This window comes from Typopeltis vanoorti, chromosome 5 (assembly GCF_054136105.1).
Source record: "Typopeltis vanoorti isolate ZY-2024b chromosome 5, IOZ_Tvanoo_1.0, whole genome shotgun sequence".
NCBI lineage: Eukaryota > Metazoa > Arthropoda > Arachnida > Uropygi > Thelyphonidae > Typopeltis > Typopeltis vanoorti.
The window spans coordinates 67,859,508-67,885,473 of NC_143553.1; the positions used below are offsets into that span (position 1 = coordinate 67,859,508).

Consider the following 25,966-nt stretch of genomic DNA (forward strand, 5'->3'; position numbering starts at 1 on the left):
AATTAAGGAGAGAATACTTAAGTTGGAAAGGAATAGAGCAGAACAATTAAGATATGGCTTCATGTAAGTTATTTCCAATTTGTGTTGATGAGAGCACAGACATTACATCTTCAGTTATGCTGGCAATCTTTGCTCGATTTTGTAGGGATGACGTATGCGAAGAGAGGATTAACCTTGTAACACTACTTGAGTGTATCAGTGGGATTGAAATATGTAAAGCAGTTATGAACGAATTATCTATTAGACAAAATGATATTTCAAAAGTGGTATACGTCACAACAGATGGTGCGCCCAGCATGATTGGTAAGATTTGTTTGCAAAATATGTTGGTCATCCACTGTTAGGTTTTCATTGCATCCTACATGAGGACGATTTATGTGCAAATCTGCCCTAAAGGAACTTCAAGAAGTGATGCAAACAGTAACTAATGTTGTTAATTACATTTCTGCACGTGCTTTGAATAAAAGACAGTTTTAGAATCTATTGAATGAGGTGAATTCGGTGTACAAAGGACTAATAATGTACAACAACGTTCGTTGGCTTAGTCGATGTGTTGATCTGAAACGATTTGTTGAATGCCTGGATGAGATAAATCTCTTTTTGACTATTCAACAAATGTGTTATAAAAAATGTATGATATCGTGTGGGTGTGTAAACTGATGTTTTTTTGCAGATTTTTACGAACATTTAAATGACTTGAAACTTAAACTACAGGACACGAAAATATCTTCAAATAAACTTGTAGATGTTTTCGTGGATAAATATGGATGATTTTGAAATGCAATTGATTGTTTTTCAAAATAGTTCAATTTGGAGGCAGAAATTTGTTGACCTCAGAGTTAACTTGGAAAATATTGAAAAGGAGCGTTTACAGACATGAGTAACAGAAGTGCGAAAACGAAAGTACTTAGGATTTGGAATAATATTCCAGAAACTCTTGTGTGTTTAAAAGCCCTCCCAACAGCATTATTGTCCATTTTTGCATCTACATAATCTTGTGAATCATTGTTCTCAGTGATGAACTTTGTTAAGTCTCGTAGCAGAAGTAGCCTTAAAGATTAAACTAGTAGCGCATGCATATCTCTACAGGTTACAAAATATAAACCTGATATAAATTATCTACATTAGTGATGCAGCAGCAACAGAAGTTTCATGGATGCTAATTAAATAAAATGTCCACTATTTTTCTTTCTCTAGTTTTGATTTGATGTTTTCTGCTAAAAATTATAAAGATTAATTTCTGTTTAATATGTTATGTAGGTAAAATAACAATTTATTTTGTCTGTAATTTTTATGTATTACTCCTGAAGGATTAAAGACGTAATAAAATTATATCTTTAATTTTATTTTATTTTATTGTGCTTTAGTGAAGTAAAACGATTATGAGATTGTTCACTGTAATATATTGGAAACACTTGAAAAAACTTATGTCTGATTGATCTTTATAAAAAAAAAAAAAAAATCAGAATTATTGTTTATTCTTGCTGATGTTAAAAATTGCGTCCTTAAATTGTGCGGCTTTATATGGCAGCTAGAATTACATTTAAATGAAAAAAAAAATTATGCTATCAGCAGGACTTTTAAGTAAAAATTCCATCACAAATTTTTACCTTCATTCAATCTTACATGACTTGCAATAATCACGCTTACAATATTCTTTGATTTTACTATTCTATTGTGATTTTTGATTATTTGAAAAAGTCTTCCCTATACTTAAAAGACGACACCAAATAATATGTTCCCCAAAATTTCGGTTGGCACATGAGAAAATTTTGCATGAAAGATTTGGCGATTTTGGAACGCACACACTTAAAAATGTTACTCACCCCTGGTCTCGAGTCTAGATTTAAACAAATCTTTCATACTGCTGTGCGTTTAGGGAGCTGCGGCGAAAATGGCCACCAATCTGACCAGTGGTGACGATGACTAAGCCTCAGATTGTCAGAAATGCTGTGCGTCTTTTTGACATTTTTGTAGTATTTTTGGTGTGTATTGAGAAGGGCGGCAAACTCAGGAACCGCCTGAGTTTGCCGCCCCGTTTTGCGCCAAAAACTCTAGCTACGCCACTCTCTCCATGCATGTATTGGTGCAGTATTAACAAAAGATCGGTTTTGTTAATACTCATTTCGACTCAGCAAATCGACCGATGATTTGTTGAGTCGAAATACTGATTCTCTTCAACATTATTCCAAAATATCTGAAACTGCCATAACAACATTCACTATCTATTTCTTAAAGTTTTAAACTTTTTTCGTGTGTGAACTATATGGGAAACTTTTTAATTTCTTTTTTTTTTTTTTTGTAAAGTAAAATCAGGGGTTGGAGGTGAGTTATATTCGAGTAAATGCGGTATAATCGTCTTTGCTTGAGTTTGATGATTCTTTTTAGAGATGCTCACTCTTTCTTTCTCAAATGCCTCACAGGTCTGTCTATGTTTATAATTAATTTATTTATATTTTTGTCTTCCTCCCTTTTTTGTGAATGAGGATTATTTCTGGTAGCATTATATGCTTCTATGATGTTTTTGTTGTTTTAAAAGGTATATGAATATCATTCAATATCCTCTGTATAAGAATACACAATAATTACGTCCAGATTTGTATACTTATTCTTCTATTATTGATAATATAAATTAATGATATTAAGCATACAGTTTGATTACACATTTTGAGTTCATAAAGTTCACTTAGTATTCGAAAAATCATCTTGTTAGCAGGTTTCGATGATTTTGTTTAGGGCTCTCTCTCAGAAGAGACACAGGACAATATATATATTTATAACTTATCTATATTTTCTTCTTTTATTGTGAATGAGAATTATTTCTGGCATTCCATGCTTCTGTGATTTTTCGTTGTTTTAAACATTATCATTTAATATCCTTTGTCTTAATACCAAGAATTTTATCTGGATGTTCTTCAGCTCGCCTCCTTCCTTCATTTCATTTCTCATTTATTATTACTTAGCACCTCTAGGGAGCCCAAAGACTCATCGAAGGAGGGCACCTACTCCACAACTACCTTAATCATCTACACCAGCGCCATCTGCCGCCGACCACCACCCCTAGTATTTTCACAGACAATCACAAACATCCATGCCCACAGTGGGATTCGAACCCGCAATCTTTTGGCTGGAGAGCGGATACACTAACCACTCGGCCAACCAGGCCGGCTTTCTGTAGAAACTTCGCATTTCTTAAAGACTTCTCTATGCCTCTTTTTTTACTATAAATTTCTTTAAGGTATTTATCAATTGGGCATTATTATTATTATTATTATTTTATCACTCTTTCCTCTTGGAACTTGTCATTGAAAACGGACAAACCGGCAAGAAAGCACAATTAGCAAACATAATGAATTGACTTAATAGCTTTAGTTGCGATCGGCGTAATTCCAGTGCAATCAAACCAACAATGTTCGTGTAGAATGACAATTTGTTTTATATTATATTATTTTATTTATTTATTTGCTATAGTGATCTTAGGATATTATTATTATTATGTGAAACCTCCAGCGAGTCCAAAGACTTATCGAGGCAGAGTGTACCAACAGCATCGAACGATTGGATCCCTTCCAACTACCAACCGCGTTTAACTTTTTGCGAGTCATTAGTAGCAGAGGCTCTACCAATCGACCAACCTTTGCTGGCTAATCATAGATTAATTATCTGTAGAGTATAAGATTTTGGAATGTAGTAACCCCTTTTACATCAACCTCGCTGTATACATCACAGTGTTTTTGAAATAAGTGCATGTTGGGTCATTTATTTATTTATTTTATTTATTATTTTTTTGGGTTGTTTTTGTTTGTTCAAGAGTGCATAGAAAACGTGGTGCTGTTGTCAGAGACATTAATGACAACGGATGAATTTTAGTGTAAAGCGCGTTGGTGTAAGACGGGCGGCGTGCTTTAGTTTGATTTCGTTGTTCCTCGATTTTTTTGCTTATAATCATGTAAAATAGGGCAATGCAGTTTAAATCTTGAATAAACATTTCGTATCAGAAACCTCAATTATCTCTCTCTATATATATTGAATTTAAAGTTGTACCTTAAGAAATCTGGGATATTTGCTGGCCCTTGATATTTAGAGAAATGTATGCGACTTTTCTTGGAAATGTTAGTGTATGTATATAATACTTGATAGAACGACATTTTGTATATAATTGTAGTACAGTATACGAAAACGTTAAAATTTCGAAAGCGAAACTGAAGTCATTTAGACATGTATCTTGCTAACAGTTCAAAAGTTTTGGCGAGTGTTTATTGGTAGCTTTTCGTCACGGCAAGATGTCAGCTTCCAGTGGTGGATTCAATGGGTGTGCCTCTTTAGAATTTAATTATACATTTTTAAAATTATTTCATATTAAGTTTGGAATTTATAAACGGAAGGATATTACCGAAAATGAGGTTTATTATAATTGCAACTATGCTGGGTATTTTCATAGTAACTTTTTAGAGATGAAAGCCATGAGTGGTACTTTGTATACTGTACTTTTAACTGACAGGCAATAAAATAAAAATAAACGCCCTGTTTGTTTGCTTGCTATTATTTATTTATAGAGCTTTAGTGCATAGTAGTCGGTGACATATTTTGAAAGAAACAACAATAAAAGAAATTGTTTGTGCCAAGTTAGACCTGACTAATAGCTACTTCTGGTATTCCACTGAACATGATGTTTGTAGTACTCAGCAAGCGAAGCCGATTTGTATTAACACAAATGAGCATAATACGAGTAACAATTTCATTTTAAACAGCAGATTTATTTATTTTTGAATGAAGCATTCATTATTCAAGGCGCTGACTCCAAGAACTTACAGCAAGTGAAATACAATTCTACCTACATTTGATATATAGGTATGCATTGGTAAGTTATGTGATGTCCTATATAGTTATATATATATATTTTATATGAGGTGGAAGAACTGAGCTCTATCTTTTGTAGTTCAGTTTAAAGAGCAGTGCATATTTTTCAGAATGTATACGTGGTTTTAAGACCCACACCAGCAGTTGATAGCAATTTGTGCTGCATTTTGAATAGTTGTACAAAAGTATTTGCATGAACATGAAATCGGCTCAAACTGTCATTTTGATATGTGCCTTTTACTGGAAGCTTATGTGTGCTTGCCCTCCTATTTGTAAGTGCAATTCTGTGAAATTACGGACTTCAGAGCAGTTGAATATTGGCCAAAGAGTAATTTGTATACCCCAAGTACCTCTAACAATGTTGAGTGAATTAGACATGGAAAAAATTCCTACAGATGTCACATATTTGTAAGTATTTCCCTATGTATTTTGTTAAATGAAAACTGATAACCTTGGTATATGATATTTGATGATCAAACTATGCAATCTAAAATAGTAATATTACTTGACATTAGTATCATCTTTCTCTAGGTATGTTTTTTTTCTTCCCACAAGTTGTATCATATCAATGCCCTAATAAATTACTATTCTAATATACTAAACTGGCCATGGTTTAAAGTAATATTATGATGTTATATTAGTGCTTGGTTTAATCTCTACTTTGTTTAAAAAGTCACTTGAAAGTACTGTGTTGCTTAATGAGATAAAAACAGTCAGATAATACATCTGAAGAAAAGATTGTATTATTCTCATTAATTTGAAAGAACTACATCAGGAAGTCTACAGAAAATCAATCAGTTAAATATGTTAAATGAATCAGAACCCTGTACTGAACAGTAGCTTTGACTAGGTAGTTAATAATAGAATAAACACCAGCTGAATGTACGGACTGCATGTATTCATTTTAAGATGACTGGCTTACTTCTCTGATCAGATAATAAAATATAAGCGTGATATATGCTAAAAAGTAAATTCACATTTAGTCTTAAATATCAGTTTTATAAGGCATATCAGTTAACTTTTTTTGAATAGTATGAATGGCTATTGTAAACATCCATCAAGCTGTGTTAATACTTCTATAGTGTTATTTTGGTATTATGCAACCGGAACTTACGTACAGTCTAGCCAGTCTTTCTCAATCTTTTTACCTTGGAGGAATGAAATAATTTTCAGGTGTCAGGGAACCCCTGCATAAAAATCATATCTTTATTTATATATTATACAATATATGTATATATATGTGTGTGTCTCGATTGTTTGGTTAATGCTTTATTCTTTGTGTTCCTCATTCCTCTGTAGTGAAATTTCTTACCAATAGCCTGTAATAATATAAAATATTGTGCAACAAAATAGAGAGTCAACTCAACCTAATCCTTTCAGCAGTAATAGTATTATTTCAACAGGAATTGACCAAGTACATTAAACATTAATTCTTGATTTATTAGCCAGTGAAAATAAAATATAGCTAACATCTATGGGCCTTATATGCAAAATAATAAGATCTTAAAAGTAATTTGAAGATTTGGTGAAGTTTGGGAATGGAATACTGCTGTACCCAGAGAAAGCCATTTCTTTTCTGTGCATTGCTCATTTACAGGTGTGTATTGAGAACCATGTTATCTCTGCCAGTTACAGTAACCAATAAATATGAAGCAGCACTGATCTACAATGTGTGTATGACAGGCAAGTGATAAGAAGAGAAGATTAACCATATCTGGAATCAATGATTTGTGCAGGAAATAACTTTTTTATCAGCTTCTTTGTCTAGTACAAATGTCACGATTAGGAAATGTGACAAGTTATTACTGAAACAAGACTCTCCTAAAAACAAACCTTTACCATTCTCCTATATTTATCAATACATGCATTATATTTCTAACACCAACCTCTCTTTATCACATATCTGATACATATATTGGCATAGTTGCTATCACTGATTTGGATCCCCAGTGCACCTATTCAGGGGTTCTATTTTCGCTTCTTTTTACTCTCCACAACATATCTTGCTGAACAACAAAGGCACAATTAGCTTCCTTGCACAATTCCTTAGTATGCACAATGATACTGCGATGCACAGAAATTGAATCCTCCCCTCAGTCTTATTAACATTATTATTATTTTATTATTATTTGAAACCTCCAGGGAGTCCAAAGACTCATCGAGGGAGGGCACCTGTTCTACAACTCTGTCTCCACTACTCAATCCACCAACTGACTGTAACTACACCAACGCCATCCGCCGCAGACCACCAACCCTACTATTTCCACAGACAATCACAAACATCCATGCCCAAGGCGAGATTTGAACCCACAGCCCTTTTTCTGGAGAACGGATACACTAACCATTCAGCCATGGCTGGCTTACACACTAACCATGGCTGGCTTAGTGGTTAGTGTATCTTCTCATCTCAGTTTCAAGTTTGTCAACAATTGTGCAAAAGGTGGTGATACGAAATTTATTGCTGGCATTCAGATATACTTGTGGAGCATCTCCGTCATTGGGTACCTTCTTTCTGATACGTTTGCGAGTTTGAGCTGCCTTATAATCAACATCTGGTAGTATTTCCTTTGTAGCTGCTTCATATCTTTCAAATTCATTTCGTGAAGTGCACAATTGGTCAGCTAATAATCCATACAGATCTTCACATTTTTTAAGTTGACATCCTTATTCTGTAGAACTTGGCTTACTCTATGAAAATTTTGCAAAATCTCATCCCAAAAATTCAACATAAAAACGAATTCTAGCTCTTGCATCTTATTTGCAATATTTTCTGCTTCTCTTGTAGTGTCTCCCTTTTGTGACTGGTCTTCGGCTATACAGTCTAACGCTTCTAAAATTTGAAGGAAAGATTTCAAAATTGCTGCTGTTGCCATAGCATGTGCCTCCCGTCTGGTATCAGAGAGGGATTTTAAGACATTTTCATTTCCCATACAATCTTTAAGAATTGTCCACCGGCTGGTTGAAGCTGAAAAAAAAGTATAGGGCAGCTGCACTATAGAGAAGAAATTAACCGCCTCTTGACAGTAAGCAACAGCACTTCGGCTTACCAAATTTAGTGAATGAACTGCACAGGGCACATATAAAACATCTCCGTAGCACAATTGGAAGAATGACAGTACATTGTGCCTTTCGATTGGAATAGGCCTAAGTTTGATTCTCGTCATGACGGGAGGAATCTTTATCTGGACAATTTCAATCGAAGGTGAGTTAGCTGATCTCATACGGAGGTAGCAGGGTTTTTTCTCCCGGAAACTCGGGTTTTTCATCCCGCATACAGAAAATCGGCCCTTAAGAACACACACAATTTACAGACAAAAAATACTAGTTGTGGTGGTGGTGGAGGCGGGTGGTAGATGGCGTTGATGGAGATGATTCATAATAGAGGCTCGGTGTAGTGGTTGAGACAGTTGTGTCCTCCCACGATGAGTCCTCGGACTCCTTGGAGGTATCAGGAATAATAATCACCTTATAACGCCCAGACATGTTAGCAGCGTTGTCATAAGACTGACCCCTACATTTTGAAAAGTTTAGCTGACAAACTTTATGTAAGTACTGCAACACATGATTTACATTTCCTCACTGGTATGGCTTTTCATTTCCAGAAAGGTTAAAAAGCATTCAATAGGCTGTCCATCTTTTAAGTACCAAGTACAACACTTAACTGGTCAATATGTGATAGATCTGGTGTTAAATCAACTGACAAACTAAAATAACCAGAAGATTTTTACTTTATCAACAATAAGCACGTGGACCTTTTGAGCCATCAGTTGAATGAGTTCCTCATAGGTGGCTTTGGACAGATAAGAAAGATTTCCTTTGCCACAATTTCGATATTTCGCAACGTGACCTGCTAAAAAGATCAAACTGACTTATGAGCTCAAGCACCCTAAAAAGTTCCCATTTTGCAATGGTCCAAATCTTTTTTCTGTTTCTTGAAAAGCCACGCCACGTTCAACTAACGTACGAATAACAGCTATGACACGCCTCAGGATTTCCCAGTAATCGTACTTTTCCTGAATTTGTTTTTCCAACTGTTGTGTCAACCCTACACCTTGTCTGCGAGTTAAGTATGTTAGCATAGTCTCGGTGAGTAGTGCTTTTTTTCAATTACAATAGTAATTGATCAATTATTTTTGATCAATTACAATAGTATTTTGCCAGTCACTGAACCCCTCTCTTGTAACAAAATGTGAGAAATTTTTAGGAACAAACAGTACAATAAACTGTTTGTATTGTATTCACCGTTTATGGTGAATACAATAACCACTCTCTTGTATTCCTCACCATTGGCTTTTGTCCCAACAAAAAGTTTCTGCGAACATTATCTTACTGGTTTGCCACTACTGAAATGTTGGTAAGACTTGTCAAATGGCCCATTGTTGTGTTGACAGTCACTGGGTCCACAAGCATTCCAATAAGCCACGTCATCAGCAGAGAAATCAAGCCACAACCCTGTATCTTTTGCTATATTTACTTCATCTTTTGCAGACTGAATCATTTCACCACCATCACCATGGCCCACTAAACTTTCATTTTCAGCAATTATTTCAACCTCAGAATGTTTTGTAAAGCAACTTGCATCAACATTTGCAGTAGAGATATCAAGAGAATTTACTGATAAAGTGAGGTCAGTAGTGAGATATGTGCTAGATGAACCTGCTTGTGACACCTTGATGATTCCAACATCATCATATTTTGATTTTGAAGTGATCAAAATGGTATTTGTGTTCACTTCTGATGACGGAGATTGGCTCGGATCAGGAATTGGTATATAATGTTGTGGAACTTGTGTGAAGAAATCAGTCAGTTTTGCAATCTTGGAATCTAATTCCAAAGTCTCCTCTTGTTTCTTTTTTGATAGTTTTTGTTTAGTTTTCGCTTTTGTGCACCACTTAACTGAACAAGTTTCATCTTGGTTCTTGGGATCTGTTAAATATAGAAATTAAAAGATTATTTTGTTGAATATTAGGTGGCAATCAACACAGTTACACATATCACAGGCAAAATCTTACGAACAATTTAATTTTTGGCTTACAGCTGAATCTTGTGCTTTAATTAACTCTTATTTTACCAGAGTCGCACTTCTGCGACAGCTAGGCCTTTTACCAGAGGGACGTTTCTGAGACAACCACGTGATTTGTTTTATATTTGCTTCTGGAGCCTTTTATAAGACATAATTTATTAAAACAAGACCTAAAACAGACAGGAAAATAAAAAATTAAATAGTTGCATTAATTATAAAAAATTATCTCATTTGACTCAGTGGTAGTGCCAGAAAGCGTCATGAGTGATAATATGGTGTAAACAAACCGTCATGCATGTGGTTAGAGTTTTATTAGGCCTTCTACACGTCATTATTTATTGAAACAAAGTAGGTAACAGTAAGAAAAGATAAAAACAATGAAAAACTAATTAAAAGTTCATTTAAATTAAATTCATCTAACTAAAGCAGAAATTCTGTGGTGCCCCCCTTTCCATGATGCCCTAAGCACACGCTTAATGGTTAATCCAGCCCTTGGTCTTGAATAGTGCTCCCTACATACTGCTGTACTCGAATTTCTTCCATGCACAACATAGCAGAGCGAGTAGTAACAGGATTATTCACAAGCTGATTGGGAAATCTCCAAGAGTGCAGTGCCATCAGGTTCATTCTTGTGTACTATCTGGCAGCCACCCTGTGGAAGTTGCTTTACTGCTGTACCCTCAAATGGAGTCAATACCAGCTCCTTAGTTCAATAATAACAGTGTGATGTGCATCCCCAGCAAGGCCATCATCTGCATTACATGTTGTAAGAAAAAAGTGGGGTGGGAGAGACAAACTGGAGACCTTACTCTTGTGATGAAACATGCAGTAACCATTTCATACCTCCAAGAAGCATGGCAATGAATACCACCTAGATTGGATAATTGAGAGATTGCAGTATTTAAATGGGAGAGACAAACTGGAGACCTTACTCTTGTGATGAAACATGCAGTAACCATTTCATACCTCCAAGAAGCATGGCAATGAATACTGCCTAGATTGGATAATTGAGAGATTGCAGTATTTAAATGTATAATATTAATTTATGTTATGCTATATTGTGATATATACTAGTATTATAAATTAAGTATTAAGAAATTTAACACTGTATATTATTTATCATTCCCTTCACTGTTTTTAAAATTTGAATTTTATTATTGAAAATGAACAATATACAAAAATTTGTAATTTTTAGAGAAAGAAAAAACAAACAAACTTAACATTTAAAAAATTATGTAGTTTTTGACTTTTGTTCTCTGACATAGCAACATTCTCATTGGATATTAAAATTCTTGTTCTGCAAAATGAAATTTGACTTATGCCCAAAATTTCAGTTTGTTAAATATTGTATAACACAACTTTCAGGAAACCCACATATATATTTTTTTTTTTTTTTTTTTATATATATATATATACATACATATACATACATATACTAGAAAATGAATATTAATTCAGTAAATTACCTGAATGGTAAATGTAAAAATAGTAAACCTGTGATTCCACAAATTCTGTTTGATAACTAGTGTTATCACAAGTTTCTCAAGTCATGAGAAGTCCTAAATCCTGTTTGTGATAAGTCCTGAGAACTTATCACAAATTGTTTGAACTCTGTGGAGATTTGAGTGAAAATAATAATTAGTAAGGCAAAAAAATCAGTAATATTTTATTTTTCAAAAAATTGAAGCTGTCATTTTGAAGAAGTCCAGTTTATGCACTGCATCTTCAACTAAGATAGTGAAATGATCCACAAGTAAGGAGATGTTCGAATCTGAAGAGACACACCCAGACTATCTCATGCATGTTCGCAGACTGGACTAAAGATTTATTAAAGCTAACTGTCAAATCTTGTTAAGGAATAAACCCATTTGATCAGTTAAAGTTATTAGGCTTTGGAGGGTTTGTGGCCCCTCCATGTGGGATGCCTGTATGCAATGGATACAATGGATACTTCCCAGTGATTGTGCTGCCTTTTATTATTACTTCTTCTTTTTGTACTTTCCTTACTATATTCTTTGCTATGCTGCTCTTGATGTTTTTTGCTTTCCTTTTCTCCTATTATTACTGTGATCCACTGTCCTGCACTCAATTCGATTTGCTGTGTGGTGTGAACTGTGGATATCTGGAAAGAGAATCCTGATGGTATGGTGTGTGCATGCATCACATTGCAACATGAGGTGATCCTGGATAGACCAGCCAGGATTTCTCAACTAGTTGGTGCACCTTCAAGGGTCATTGGTGTTGTAAATCTTCTTCCCCATAATCCAGGGAAGAAGACTCATCATGACTTGTTGCAGGGCTGGTATCACTTCCAAGCACATTTCTTGCTTGCCAGATAGTGGGCATCTGCAAATGATTTCCAGGTGTGTGGGGATTTTTATTGCTGAACCAGAAATCCCTTTGAGCATTTGAGCATGAATCCTTCAGTCACAGATTTAATATGGGTCCACACAAGGCCCCCCCAACCACATATAGAAACCAGGAGACATGTCATTTGATAATAGGATTGGTAAATCACCCAAAACAGTTATTTTAAGATAAACATATGTTACTGATTCTCAGAAAAGCTTCTGTGTATAACTTTCATGGGGGAAAGGGCAATGTCAGTTGTATATCCTATAAAAAAAACACTGTTATTTTATTATTATTATTTATTATTATCATTATTATTATCTTGGGCAACTCGAAGGAGTCGACAGACTCATCGAGGGAGGCCCTAACATCATGTCAAGAGCAACTATTCGACATTCACACAGTATCTATCATACCTCACCTTGAACTCATTCATGGTCATAGCACCCACAACAGACTCTGGCAGCTTATTCCACTCATTCACCACTCTCCAAGTAAAAAACCTAGTTCTAACACCCCTGCTAACCACACTCTTGTCCATCTTCCATGTATGGCCCTAGTCCTCCCACCACCAATCCTATTCTCAAAAATATCTTCTGGATTTCAGTAATTTGAATGTCTCAATCATATCACTCCTTTTCCGCTTATCAACCAATTTTTGCAACCCACAAATCTTCAACCTCTTCTCATAAGGTTCATTCCATAGCCCTGCTATCATCTTGGTCACTCATTTCTGGATCCTCTCCACCTCCTCCCCATCAAGAGGAAACCCTGGCACCCATATCTGGGCACAGTAGTCTAGATGGGGTCTTATCAAGGCTTGATATAGAGGAACAATAACTTTTTTGTCTCTGCTTGTTAAAGTATTTTTCAGCAACCAAGTGATTTGATGAGCTGTTTTGGCCACTTTTGCAATGTGCCCCCTAAACTTTAACTCCCTATCCACCAACACTCCAAAATCCCTGGCCTCATCAATCTCCTGGAATACAGTTCCACCAATGTGATATACTGCTGCTAATCTTTTCACTCCAAAATGCATAACCTTACACTTTGCCACATTAAATTGACATCCATTTTCCCTAGCCCAGTTTTCCAAACTATCCAAATCATCCTGCAAAATTTTGACATCCTGTGCACTCACAATTGCTCTACCCAACTTTGCATTATCAGCAAACAAGTGAACACTTCCTCTCAGATCCTTTCCTATATCGTTAATGAACAAATTGAAAAGTAGTGGTCCAAGAACAGAACCCTGCGGCACACCACTAGTCGCAGGCCATCTTTTGGACCCCATTCCTAAATAAACCACTCTCTGGTATCTCTCCATCAACCACCCTCCTATCCATTTCACCAACCCTATATCCATCCCCATCTGCTCCAGTTTACTGATTAGAGTAACATGTGGTATCCTGTCAAAGGCTTTGGCAAGGTCCAGTAGAATCACTGTAAACCCATTGCCCTTATCCAGTTCAGCCATCACGGTGTTATAAAACGTGAGCAAGTTACTGAGGTATGATCTACCCTTCACAAAACCATGTTGTCCCCCATACAGTATCCCATTTCCATCTATCCACTCCTGTATTCTTCTCTTGACTAATTTCTCCAAGACCTTGACAACGATTCCTGATATGCTAATTGGTCAGTAATTTTCAACAGCAGTCTTGGAACCTCCTTTATGCAGTGGATCTATTTTCCCCTCTTTCCATCCCCTCGGGACTAACCCAGATCCGAGACTCAAATTAAACAAAATGGTCAAGGGTACTGACAATTCTTTAGCCGCTTCACGTACGACATGAGCTGGTATACCATCCAATCCCACAGATGTATTGACATTGAGGTTTTGCAATAGACTACTCACCTCCACTTCATTCACCACAATACCTGTATAATCTATTGGTTCATTCATTTCTGCAATGTCACCACCTGGAAGATAGATTCTTGCAAAGTGCTCGCTCAGTAATTCAGCTATATCAGCTGATTCGGTTACCTCCCTACCATCGGCATTCTTTAAAATCATTCTGCCATATACATTTTTTCTTTTACTTGCAACATATCGAAAAAACTGTTTAGGATTCTCTTTAGCCTGCATGGCCAATGTTCTTTCATAATCCTTTTTTGCTTTTCTTATCACACTCGTTACCCTTCTGGCCTGTGCCTTATACAGTTCATGTGCCTGCAGGTCACCTTTCTCCTTAAATTCTCTCTCCATAGTTGTTTCTTTTTTTGCAGCTCAAGCATAATGGTGTTATTCGTCCATTTAACCCCTACTTGATTTATTATTCGGACTACAGATTACATCAAATTATATCGTAGTGAATGGAATTTCTCAGAAATACAGCTGGATATACCAAGTGAGACCATAATACAAATGAAGAAATTTTACAATCCCTGAATATAAAACCAATTAACTACTATATAAGTAAATATAAATAAAAATGGTTAGAACATCTAAATTGAATGGAGAACAGCAGACTGCTAAAAATACTATAGAGTCAGCCATTGCTTCATGGAAACACTTCTTTACTGCCTCCCATGCACTATCAACTTCTAGCCCTTGCAGTTGTACGTGCCATGGCACTGAACCAATCAATCTCCTAAGCTTGTCATACTTACCAGCCCGATAATTCCACATGTACCTTGACTTAATTGTAAATTCCACACCTTTAGCCACCTCCCAAGTCAAGACCCTATGATCACCCTCTCCAATTGGTGGCAACGTGGTCATATGCGTTACAGTCAAAATTTCAGATGTAATTACTAGGTCAAGCACTCTCTGACCCCTAGTATTTTCCATTACATGCTGTCGCAGATAGTTATCCCTTAATAGCCGCATAAAATCCAATTCCTTCCTCCCATGTATTCTCTCCTCCTTCCAATCAATGTTACCATAGTTGAAATCTCCCATAATAATTACCCTCCTTCCACTCATTTCTTCTATTTGCTTATTCATACTATCTCCACCATCTGTTCCATCACCTATAGCAGCACCCAACTGTATATTTAGTTCTGCTAATTTCAATCTCACACCAAATAGCCTCAAATGTGCTCTTTTCTCTATCCTGCAGTTCCACTTCTATTCTTCTTGGCTGTAGCTCATTAGATATATAATCACTAACAATTATTCAAGAGGAGACATTTAAGTGGGAAAGAACATCCTGAAAGAGAATATCCAGATAAACATGGGATGTGGTCTAGTTCCAACTAGGATTATCATCCTTAATCACGTTACTAAATTTTTTGATAATAATTAAGTTATAAGAGTTTTATAACAGTTAAGTTATAACATTGCACAGCTCTTACCTTTTCAAATCAATGCATTGTTTGAGCTCTACCTTGTAATTAAGTATCATTGCTATCTATGATTACTTGTAATATTCAGACTGAAATATAAAATGAATAGCATTACTTATTTATATAGGCTTACCCAAATTGCTTGTTGTGGCTCTATCTTTATTTATTTATTTTTTTATATATATTTTTTATTTTATTTTATTTTATTTTTTTGAGAAAAATGTGTAAGATAAAAAAAAAAGAGATTCAAGAGATCAGGAACAAGAACAACACCTTCTATCAGGATGCAAAGGGGAATCTTTGCCACATCTGTCTTGTTAACTGCAGAAGATGACAGTTAAGAAAATATTAAAAGGGGCATAGACCTGTATGACTGTCCTCTCTTACAATTTCAGTATACCTGAATGTTATGATTGTGACTTTATTTTTGGAGTGCTTGAATAGCATGAAATATTAGACCATTACTCTGGAAAACACCTCCATAATTATTTTTCTATGGTGCAAATACAATTGAGCATGGGCAGTATTTTGATATGTGAACAAAATATTCTTAATTCTTGGAATTATCCAGTTTATGAAATTTAACTTTTATCATTTGAGTGACTTTTCTGTGATTTTATTAATGCTTCTTTTATATATATATATATATATATATATATATATTTATTTATTTATTTATTTTTCCTTAGGTCAATAAAAGAAAATCATTTAACTACTATAAAATATGCAAGCTTTTCAAAGTTTCCTGGCCTTATAAAGCTGTGAGTTTATATTTTTGAATATTGCTTAATTACAACTTGTAAATGCAGTTATTCATTTTTATATATTACTATATTCTGATTTCAGTTATTGTTATTGTAATATCAGAACCCCAATGGAGTCAAAAGTCTCATTGTGGAAGGCCCACACAACCCATTCATTATATTAGATTTATGAAGTCGACTTTTTTGAGGTGAATAACTTTAATCACATTAAAAGTATCTTCTGTATCAGCCTTTAGATTAAAGTTATCTTTAGGAACATATACATACATGCACTATATTCAAAAGTGTTACACCTGATATCTTGAGAATATAATATTCTCAGTTATCATGGTGTAACATGAAAAATAAATGACATAAATAAAAACCCCTGCATAAAAGGAATAATTTAATTAATAAAATATTCTTGCATCCAGTATAAATTGAGTAAAATGTAAAGGTCTATTGTTTAGTTAAGATAACAAAAGAAAAAAAATGTATTATGATGTATTATGACTAAACAAGGAATTTGTATTAAATAAATAGCTAACTAAGAATTAATATAGTAATGCGATTAAGAATGAAAGAGTTAAGTGTATAAGTATAAAAGAATGAGTCATGAAATACGCTATGTAAGAGGCTACAGATTAAGCATTAAGTAGAATTCTGAGAAAAGGTTTAAAAGGGGGTTAAGGTAGAGGCTAACAAGAGAAATAACGGAATATCGCTTAGGGCCTATGCCCGGATAGAAACTTCGTTACGAGTTGCCAATTAAAATGACGTACGGCGGCAAAATGCTACCCAATTGGTAGACAGACGGAAAACAAGTAGGAGGCGGGGAAAAGAAGTAAGAAAGGGCGCCGTTAGGGGGAGCAGCTATAAAAGGGTTGGTAAACCCCCCCCCTCGAGGCTGTTCGAAGAGTAGGCTCTTTTGGGTTTAGGAGAAGACGTTTAGATAGTCAAGGAGGCTTGAGGCCTTTTGCCAGAGGAGAAGAAACGTTTGGATAGTCGCGGTGGTTTTAGTTTGGTTTTCTAGTGGATTTCACGGTGTTCCTGAGTGGAGAGATATGGCTTATATCCTCTTGCCGCAACAAGGAATCGAAGGTGAGCGGGAAAGTTATTCCCGTATTCCTATATAGAAAGTGAAATATACCATAGAGTCATAGGAAGCTGTGAAAATATCGATATCCTCGTTTCAGATAGTACAGCCGACCGCGCAGATGTTTATATAGCCCTGAATTGCAAGAAGTTATGCATGCAAGTTCGTTCAGTAGAAGGTAAAGGCCTGTAAGTGAAGCTAAAGAAAGGTATTGTGAAATTTGTCTTATGTTAACTAGAAGTTGTTTGTGATAGGTACCATTGTCATAATACGGAACTGTTAAAGTGATTAGGGAGAAATTATAATAGGACTTTAGAATTTGATAGAGAGTGTTAAAAGTAAGCTAGCTAGTGTTGATAATTTGTGAATAATTAATTTTCCTAAGAATCTTGAGTGCCTAATATATTGTAAAAGGAAAGTTAATGACATAGTTGTGTGTTAATGAAGTAAATGGTTTTGTTAATATTGAGTTTGATTAGTGTGAATTGAGTAATCAAGTAGCCTGAGGAATTTGAATGCCTAGTGTGATGTGTAGAGAATCGGAATTGTCATAGGTATGTGCTAGAGTAGTTAATGATTTTGTTAGTGCACTTGAAGTTGAATAATCTAACAGTGTGTGGTAATCTGATTTGTCCATGTTATGTGAATTCATGTTTTGTATGAAATTTTGTGGCGGCATGATCGTAGTAGCTTTTGTCAAATCATAGCCCATCTACTTGTATTAAGCTAATTTTAGTGTGTAAGTAATTTAGTTGAGTATTTTGATATGTACCATGTTTAGAGAAATAATAAACCTTTTGTTTAATGATAAAGAAGTTGTCTGATATCGCTAATCCAATGCACCGCTTAGAAACATTCGAGCCTAATCACGCGGGGAATTAATGTTAAGAAACGGGAAGTTTAAGGAATTAATGTTGAGTAACAAGAAATAGTGTCACGACTGCAATAGTTACACTTTCAGATATTTGAGTTCCTTTTCTCTGTTTATGTATAAAATATCTTAAATTAAATATCCCAAAGGGCGCAGTTAAAATATAAATACTAGGGATACTACGGGGAACAATAACTCAGATATTAGTAGGAATTTTGGTGATGTCTTGAAAGTAGAAGTTAGAAGAATATAGACGAAGGCAATTTGTAAGACAAACGAAAATCGTAAGATAGAAAAGGGACATAACAAAAGCAACTAGCACTGTATTACTGTGCTAGTTGCTAAATTACATAATGTCTGATACTGATTAACCTTCCTAGCCTCACTGCGGTGAAGATGAAATATAAAATCTTAATATAAAACAATCATAAATTCTTTACACCAGCCAATCAAAAATTCCTGTTATTGATATCCAGTTGTAATTAGTTGTAGCTTCGAGTCCTGTTAATTCTTTGCATGGAGGTGTAGTTATTGTATTTAGTCTTAAAGTCCTAAAAACCAAACAAACAAAAAAAAAAAAACTTGTTCTATTGTTGACTATTCTGTATTAATGTAAACTTGTTAAATTTCAAGTAGCTAATAACCGATGTGATCTTAATATTTTTGTATGTAATTATGAAATTGCATTTACAATTATAATTACTAATTACAACTTGGGTCAGTAATAGGAATTATTATTTTTTTTTTTTTTGTCACAAGATGTCAGGCTGGGAAGATTCATTAGTATCAGACATTGTTATCCTACAATAGTGTGGTGCTATTCCCAAAGATGACTTTAACATAAAGGTGAAACGTAGAAGATTAAGTTATCTCAAAACTCCATTAATTTGATATAATGAGTGCTGTTCAATTACAATAAAAGAGAACACCACACTAACTGGTATTCACACAATAGATATTATATATCTTTATTTAAATTCATTCACCTAACAAAGCACTCATGACCACTCAGTTGGACCCATTCAAACACTTTTGTTTTTATCATATCTCCACTCTTCTGCTTATTAACTGAATTTTGTAACTAGAAATCCAGATGGTGTCAGGTCTGTAAAATGGTTCTTATGAGAACCATTAGCACATCTGGATACTCTCCACCATCCTCATCCAAAAAACTCAAGTAATCTTATTTGAACACACTATTGTAGATATAGTCAAACCCTTATAAAGAGGAATAATAACTTCCTTATCTTTACTTGTTGATGTGTTTTTCATCATCCAAGTGATTCTTTGTGTCCATTGTGCTCTTTGCTAATGTGTTCCCTGAGCTGCAACTTCCTGTGAACCATCATCTACAAAATCATCAATTTCCAGCAGTGTAGGTTATTCACAGTCTTTTTAGCCCAAAGTGCCAACTTTATAGTTTGCCATGAACTGATAAGCATTATCCTTTGTTCATGTTATTCAGATCATACTGTTGGACTTCTATATCACACCTTTGTTTCCTTTCATTAAGCACTTATTGCCCTACCCAATTTAACATCATGCCAAAACAAACTACCAACAGAATGTGTGTTTGAATCCCGCTGGGGACATGAATATTTGTGAATAACCAGTATCTTTTCTATCATCTTGCTTTGTCTTTTGTGTTTTAAATAAAGTACAAGGAAAATAGCCTGCCATAATTCCCATGATTCATTGCTAGTGTTAAAACAATCATAATGTACAATTATGAATCTTTTTACAATTGTTTCTCTATTTTAATATATCATTAGAATAGCGACATTCCCATTATTGATATCATCATCAAATTCCTCCCATGTACTCTCAAAGGGTGTACAGGATATGATAGCTAAATGAAAAATTATTGTCAAAATCAAATATAACGCAATTTGAAATTGATGTACTTACTAGATTTTAATAGTTGTGTTACTTTCATATTTTTAAGTTTTATTTGTAATTTAAAATTGTTAAGTGTTGAGATATTTGTTGTGGTTCGTGAAGACATTCTCGTTATGCTAACTTAGAGAACGTGTCAGCCAGTATACGTAACTTCTCACTTGTCATTTACATGGAGTTCACATGCACACCAAGGAGATTGATCGTTGATTGACAGCTGACATAGCGTTTGGTATCCGGGAAGCAAGAAAAACAAATAGAGAGAGAATGGAAGTTTAAGAACGGAGATCAGAGAATTTTGTTTTAGGAAGTTTTTAAGTAAACTTGACAGTCGGAATATATATTAATAGTGGATTCCAAAAAGGGAATCGTAACGTAGTGAAACCTTTGACTGGATTGGTGAAACTATTGACAAGTGAAAGGAGATTAAGTAGATGTTTTATTTCAATGTTCAAAGAAACACTAAATGAAAAGTTTCACCTTCTGTCTCAAGGATGGCAGTGATTTTGATTTATTGGAACAACAAGTGATGTAATTAGATGAATATGAAACTGTAAAGTGGCTTCAATGAAGAGCTACTTTGATACAGTATTTATAAAGTATCAAGGGGAACTGTTTTTCTCTGGTAATGAATTTATGATTTGTTCGTCTTGTAATAAAATTGCCTGAGGTAAGAATATTTATACTCCAGTGAAATAGTGAGAAGGAATGTGACAATTTATGCTAAATAATGAAACACTGCATAGTCCCAGGGAAGTTAATAAGAAGTTTTATATATTGAAAATAAAGGTCTAATAAAGAACTGACTTTAATGAATTTATTGTTTGTAGGAATTCATTGTGGAAAACAGTTCAGACTGATAGACTGATTTATGTAAAACAAACTATTAATAGAATGAATCAGAGTGAGAGAGAATGAATTTATTCTCTAAGATAAAGATTTTCCAGATTTTTTTAGAATCTGGAAAATCACTGACTCAAGACCAAATAAAAAAATGCATACATTTAATGAAACTAAACACTATGTATATTGTATATAAAATTAAAGTAATAACTACAAAACTATTTGGATCCAAGGTCTTCTAAATATATATATATATATATATATATATATATATATACATACATACATACTTTAGAGAAGTATAATTTTATTTTAGAAGGCCTTGGATCCAAATAATTCTGTAGTTATGTTATTACTTTTATTTTATTTACAATATACATAGTTTTTAGTTTCATTAAATATGTATTTTTTATTTGGTCTTGAGTCAGTGATTTTCCAGATTCTAAAAGAAATAGTTAAGTCATTGCACCAATCAGAATTGAGCCTTTGTGTAATTAATAAACACTCTGAGTATAAAACCAATTTACAGAGATAAAAAAAATGATAAAAATAAACACTTGCTTTTGGAATAATTGCTTTATTTGACTATCATTGAAAATCCTGTATCTTTAAAGAACTGTCCTGATTGTTTTTATTATGAGAAGTCAATCAGAACATTTGGAAGATATCTAATATTTAGAATGCTGCTGCTGCCTAAGCATATGCTTTTATCTGGAAAGTAAACTTTAGCTTTAAAAGCAAGTAATAAATTATGATCTTAATGGTTGCTTAATGATAGTGATAAATCTGAACCATCAGTGTTATCATTGATGGTTCAGCTTACCAGTTTAGCCATTGAAATCAATGGCTAAACTGGTAAACACTGCTAAACATTTATATTTTTTGTCTTGCATAGCCTCATCTGTGTATTATGAGACAAAAACTTGACTCATATATGCACACTCCTAAGGGTCTGGAAACCTACTACATGCTATTTTAAAGAGCACCATGGTAACACTTAAAGGAATTGCAAGATGCAGATAGTCTCTGAGGAGAGGTGTACACTCCTATCTATTTCATACTCCAAGAAAGAGGCTAAGTTTACCACTAAGTAAAAGTCACAAGAATATCAAAGATTAGAATAAAGCAAATTTTGCAGCCTTCATCATCTCTTGTTATACTCTGAAAAACACGAAACTGGACTTTATAGAAAGTTTTACTGCTGGGTTAGAAAGTACATTACACTTAACAAGAAATTACAGTAATCTCTATTATCTGACCTTCCAATGACAAACCCTCAAATAACTGACCATTAAATGGGTTAGTGTGTCAAATGACTTCAGGTGTACACCAGGTATTTATACCTTTGGTTAATCAACCCTTCAATTATCTGACAAGCAAACTGCTCTTATGCTGTGATTGGATAATTGATGGATTACTGTACGAGGTGTGAGAATTTAATTCCAGGAACGGCTGTGTATTGTCGCCTGTGTGGTGATTTGGTTGGAGGCACAAGAGTAATCATGTTTGTACATCTTTTAACTAATGTGTGTGTGTGTTTGCAAATGCAAACACACACACATAGTTTGCAAATGCAAAAATAATAGAGATCTATGTGTGAACTTTGGCATAAAAATGTGTGATCAAAATTTGGAGCAGCTCGTTAACATGAAATTTTGTGTGAAAATCGACAAAACTGCTACTGAAACGTTGGAACTATTGAAAGTGGCATAGGGTGTGGATGCTCTGAAAAAGTCAAGCGTCTTTGAGTGGCATAAGAGATTCAAAGCTGGGTGAGAGGATGTGAACGACAACCCCCAGAAGTGGACAGCCAAAAACAAAAATGACTGACGCAAACTCATTGAACAGGGATAAATAGTCAACCAACGATACTATTTAGAGGTGCTGAAAAGATTATGAGATTCTGTTTGGAGAAAAAGACCGAAATTGTGGCCTGACAAGTTGGTCATCCATCACGACAATGTGGCAAGACATAGTGCACTCATTGTGAGAGAGTTTCTGGCCAAAAAATTGGTTACCGAATTAGATCATTCTGCTTATTCACCCAACTTTGCTCCCTGTGATTTCTGGCTATTTCCAAAATTAAAGACTGCGTTAAAAGGACGAGATTTTCTGACATCGCTGATATCAACCATAATGTGATAAAGGAACTCGAGAGTATTTGGGAAAAAGAGTTCCAGGCCTGTTTCCAAAAATTGGAACACCATCTAAACCAGTGTATAAATGTACAAGGGGACTACTTCAAAGACAACAGTAACCACTAATGTATAGTTCCAAACGTAGGTATTTTTACAGTTGCATTCTGGGAAATAAATTGTCACACCTCGTATATTCTTGATTTTAATCTTTTACCCAACCATAAACAAAATCTGCAAATGAAGTATCTTTATAACTAGTCTACTATTATATAGAGGCCATTGACTCATTTACCTTATATCATAATGTAAAAACATTATGGGAAGGGCCACCACTAACCAGTTTCAATCTTTATTAAAGTCTCATTAGTGTCAGCCAGATTTAGGAAGAAACTGAGGTTAAATCAGTGCAGAAGTCATATTTTTTATATACAAGTAGTAAAATGGTATATCACCATGTTATTAAATATTCAAAGATCAGAGATAGTTATAGAAAGTTTTACTGTTGGACTACAAAGTATGATATACTTGACAATAATTGATGTGAAGTCAGTAGCCTCTATATACAATTAGACTAGTTGTGAAGAAACTTCACATACAAACTTTGTTTGCTTATGCTTGGATAAAGGATTAAAGCATGAATATAATATCATGTAAGTATAATATACTGTGAAAACTAGACTGTATTAATAAGTCGAATCTTTAAACGTACCTCATTATCATCAAATTCCTGCCATGTACCCTTAAGGGGGGGTGTATGGGATATGATAGTACTACATGAAAAATTTACATAATTACTAACTTCCTATCTACAATTTTCCTCCAAATCAGTCTGTTACCTGTCAAGACTCCAACATTATAAGATCTTATATTTCTATAAGAAATATGCCCGGGGCAGAGCTGACTACTACCAGGTGCGTCCCCAAGTGGCAGATCGGGGAACAGCTGTCAGATATGGAGGCTAGCTGCGATATAAGCAGAGCAATCTGGCGAATAAGCAGCCGTGGACCAACAGCGACTGAGCTATCAGGGCGTGGGGGAGCAGAAGTGGCAACTCTGTTTTACTTAAAACCTCACAAAGCCCATTGACAACTCGGTGACATGGCGAGTAGTGCCGCCATTAAATAAGCACCTGCTGTGGTCACTGCCCCTGACATTGGGAAGCAGCATTGTCAGTACTGACACATGGTTGAAGCCAAATGATGATGGAAAAGCTTGTGATCAGAGATTTGCAGATGGCAATATGATTATATTGTGTATGTCTGTAATACTGCAGAGCAGAAAGCAAATGGAGAAACTACTGCTCTACCTTATCTCCAGAACAACCACCATGGCGAGCAAACCCTTACAATTGGCCCCAAGTTCCCGGCGTCCCTTAAATGGGACAGGGGTGTAAAGAATCTCTGGGCTCAAAATGGTGTCTACTTTTAAAATTGCAACTTGGAATGTCAGAACTCTGTATGAATCTGGCAAATTAAGAAATGCCACAAGAGAAATGAAGAGGCTGGGCATCCGGATTTTGGGAATTTGCGAGACAAGATGGCCAGGATCTGGAAAGTGTCAACAAGATAATACGACAATGTATTACTCTGGGAAAGATGAGAACAAACATCGACATGGTGTAGCTGTAATAGTAGATGAAGAAATCAATAAATCAGTAATAAATTGGATTCCATTTTCTGAAAGGATAATGCTGTTACAACTTAAGGGAAACCCCATTAACATAAATATCATCCAAGCTTATGCACCCACAGCTGACAAAAGTGAAGAAGATGTTGAGTTTTATGAACACCTAAAAGAGATTAAAAACCTAACAAAGAAACATGATATAAACGTAGTGATGGGTGACTTCAATGCAAAAGTGGGAAGAGGGGGTGATGGAGAAATTGTTGGCGAACATGGCTTAGGCACCAGAAACGACAGAGGAGATCGCCTAGTCCAGTTCTGTCAGGAAGAAGATCTAACAATAGCAAATACCTGGTTTAAACTTCCACCCAGAAGACTGTACACTTGGAAATCGCCTCAAGATAACCAACATAACATTGTCAGAAATCAAATTTATTATATACTGATAAATAAAAGATTCCACAGTAGTATAAAGAGTGCAAAGACTTATCCTGGAGCAGATATCTCATCAGACCACAATCCCATAGTTGCAGAAGTACGTCTTAGATTAAAATCGGCTAAAAAATCACAAAAGAAGAAAAAGAAAATTGATGTAGAAAAACTGAAAGACCCGAACATAAATAAACGTGCCAAGACACAGCTTAACCTCCGATTACAATAGATTAACATAGAAGAAAATAAAAGTGTAGAATCTCTTTGGAATAGCTTAAAGAATGCCATCGTAACAACAAGTATTGAAGAAGTAGGTTATGTGAATAATATAAAACAACAGAAATGGATGACAGATGAGATTCTTTCTCTTATTGATACAAGAAGAATGTACAAAAACAAAGACCTTGCCAGGTATACAGAAACACATAACATCATCAAGAAAAAAATAAAAGAAGCCAAGGAAAATTGGATGAAAAATTTATGTACTGAAATTGAACTGCTTCAAAAACAACATGATAATTTCAATCTGTATAAGAAAATCAACGAAATTTCTGGAAAACTGAGGAAAAAGCAAATAGTGTCTCTAAGAGACGAAAATGGAAAAATAGTTCTAGAAGAAGAGAATAAAGCACAGATTTGGATAAAATATGTAACAGAACTTTTCAATGATACTAGACAGAAGCCTATAAATATAAAAGATAACATTCAAGGACCAGCAATCATGAAATGCGAAATAGAGAATGCTATACGAACAAGTAAAACAGGAAAAGCCAGTGGACCAGATGGTGTGCAAAGAGA

The 25,966-nt window shown here is 34.8% G+C and overlaps 1 protein-coding gene across 2 annotated transcripts in view; it reads left to right on the forward strand.

Annotated features, from left to right (window-relative positions):
* Window positions 1-3,905: 3,905 nt before the first annotated feature.
* Window positions 3,906-25,966, forward strand: part of Remo (Remoulade) — a 338,339-nt gene continuing 316,278 nt past the window's right edge. The window contains exons 1-2 of one of the 2 annotated variants that reach the window (XM_090393156.1): window positions 3,906-5,268; window positions 16,216-16,287. In XM_090393156.1, the coding sequence (XP_090249282.1) occupies window positions 5,054-5,268; window positions 16,216-16,287 (287 nt within the window). In that variant the 5' untranslated portion in view covers window positions 3,906-5,053. The remainder of the gene's footprint in view (window positions 5,269-16,215; window positions 16,288-25,966) is intronic. The other variant, XM_090393157.1, reaches the window with a different exon arrangement.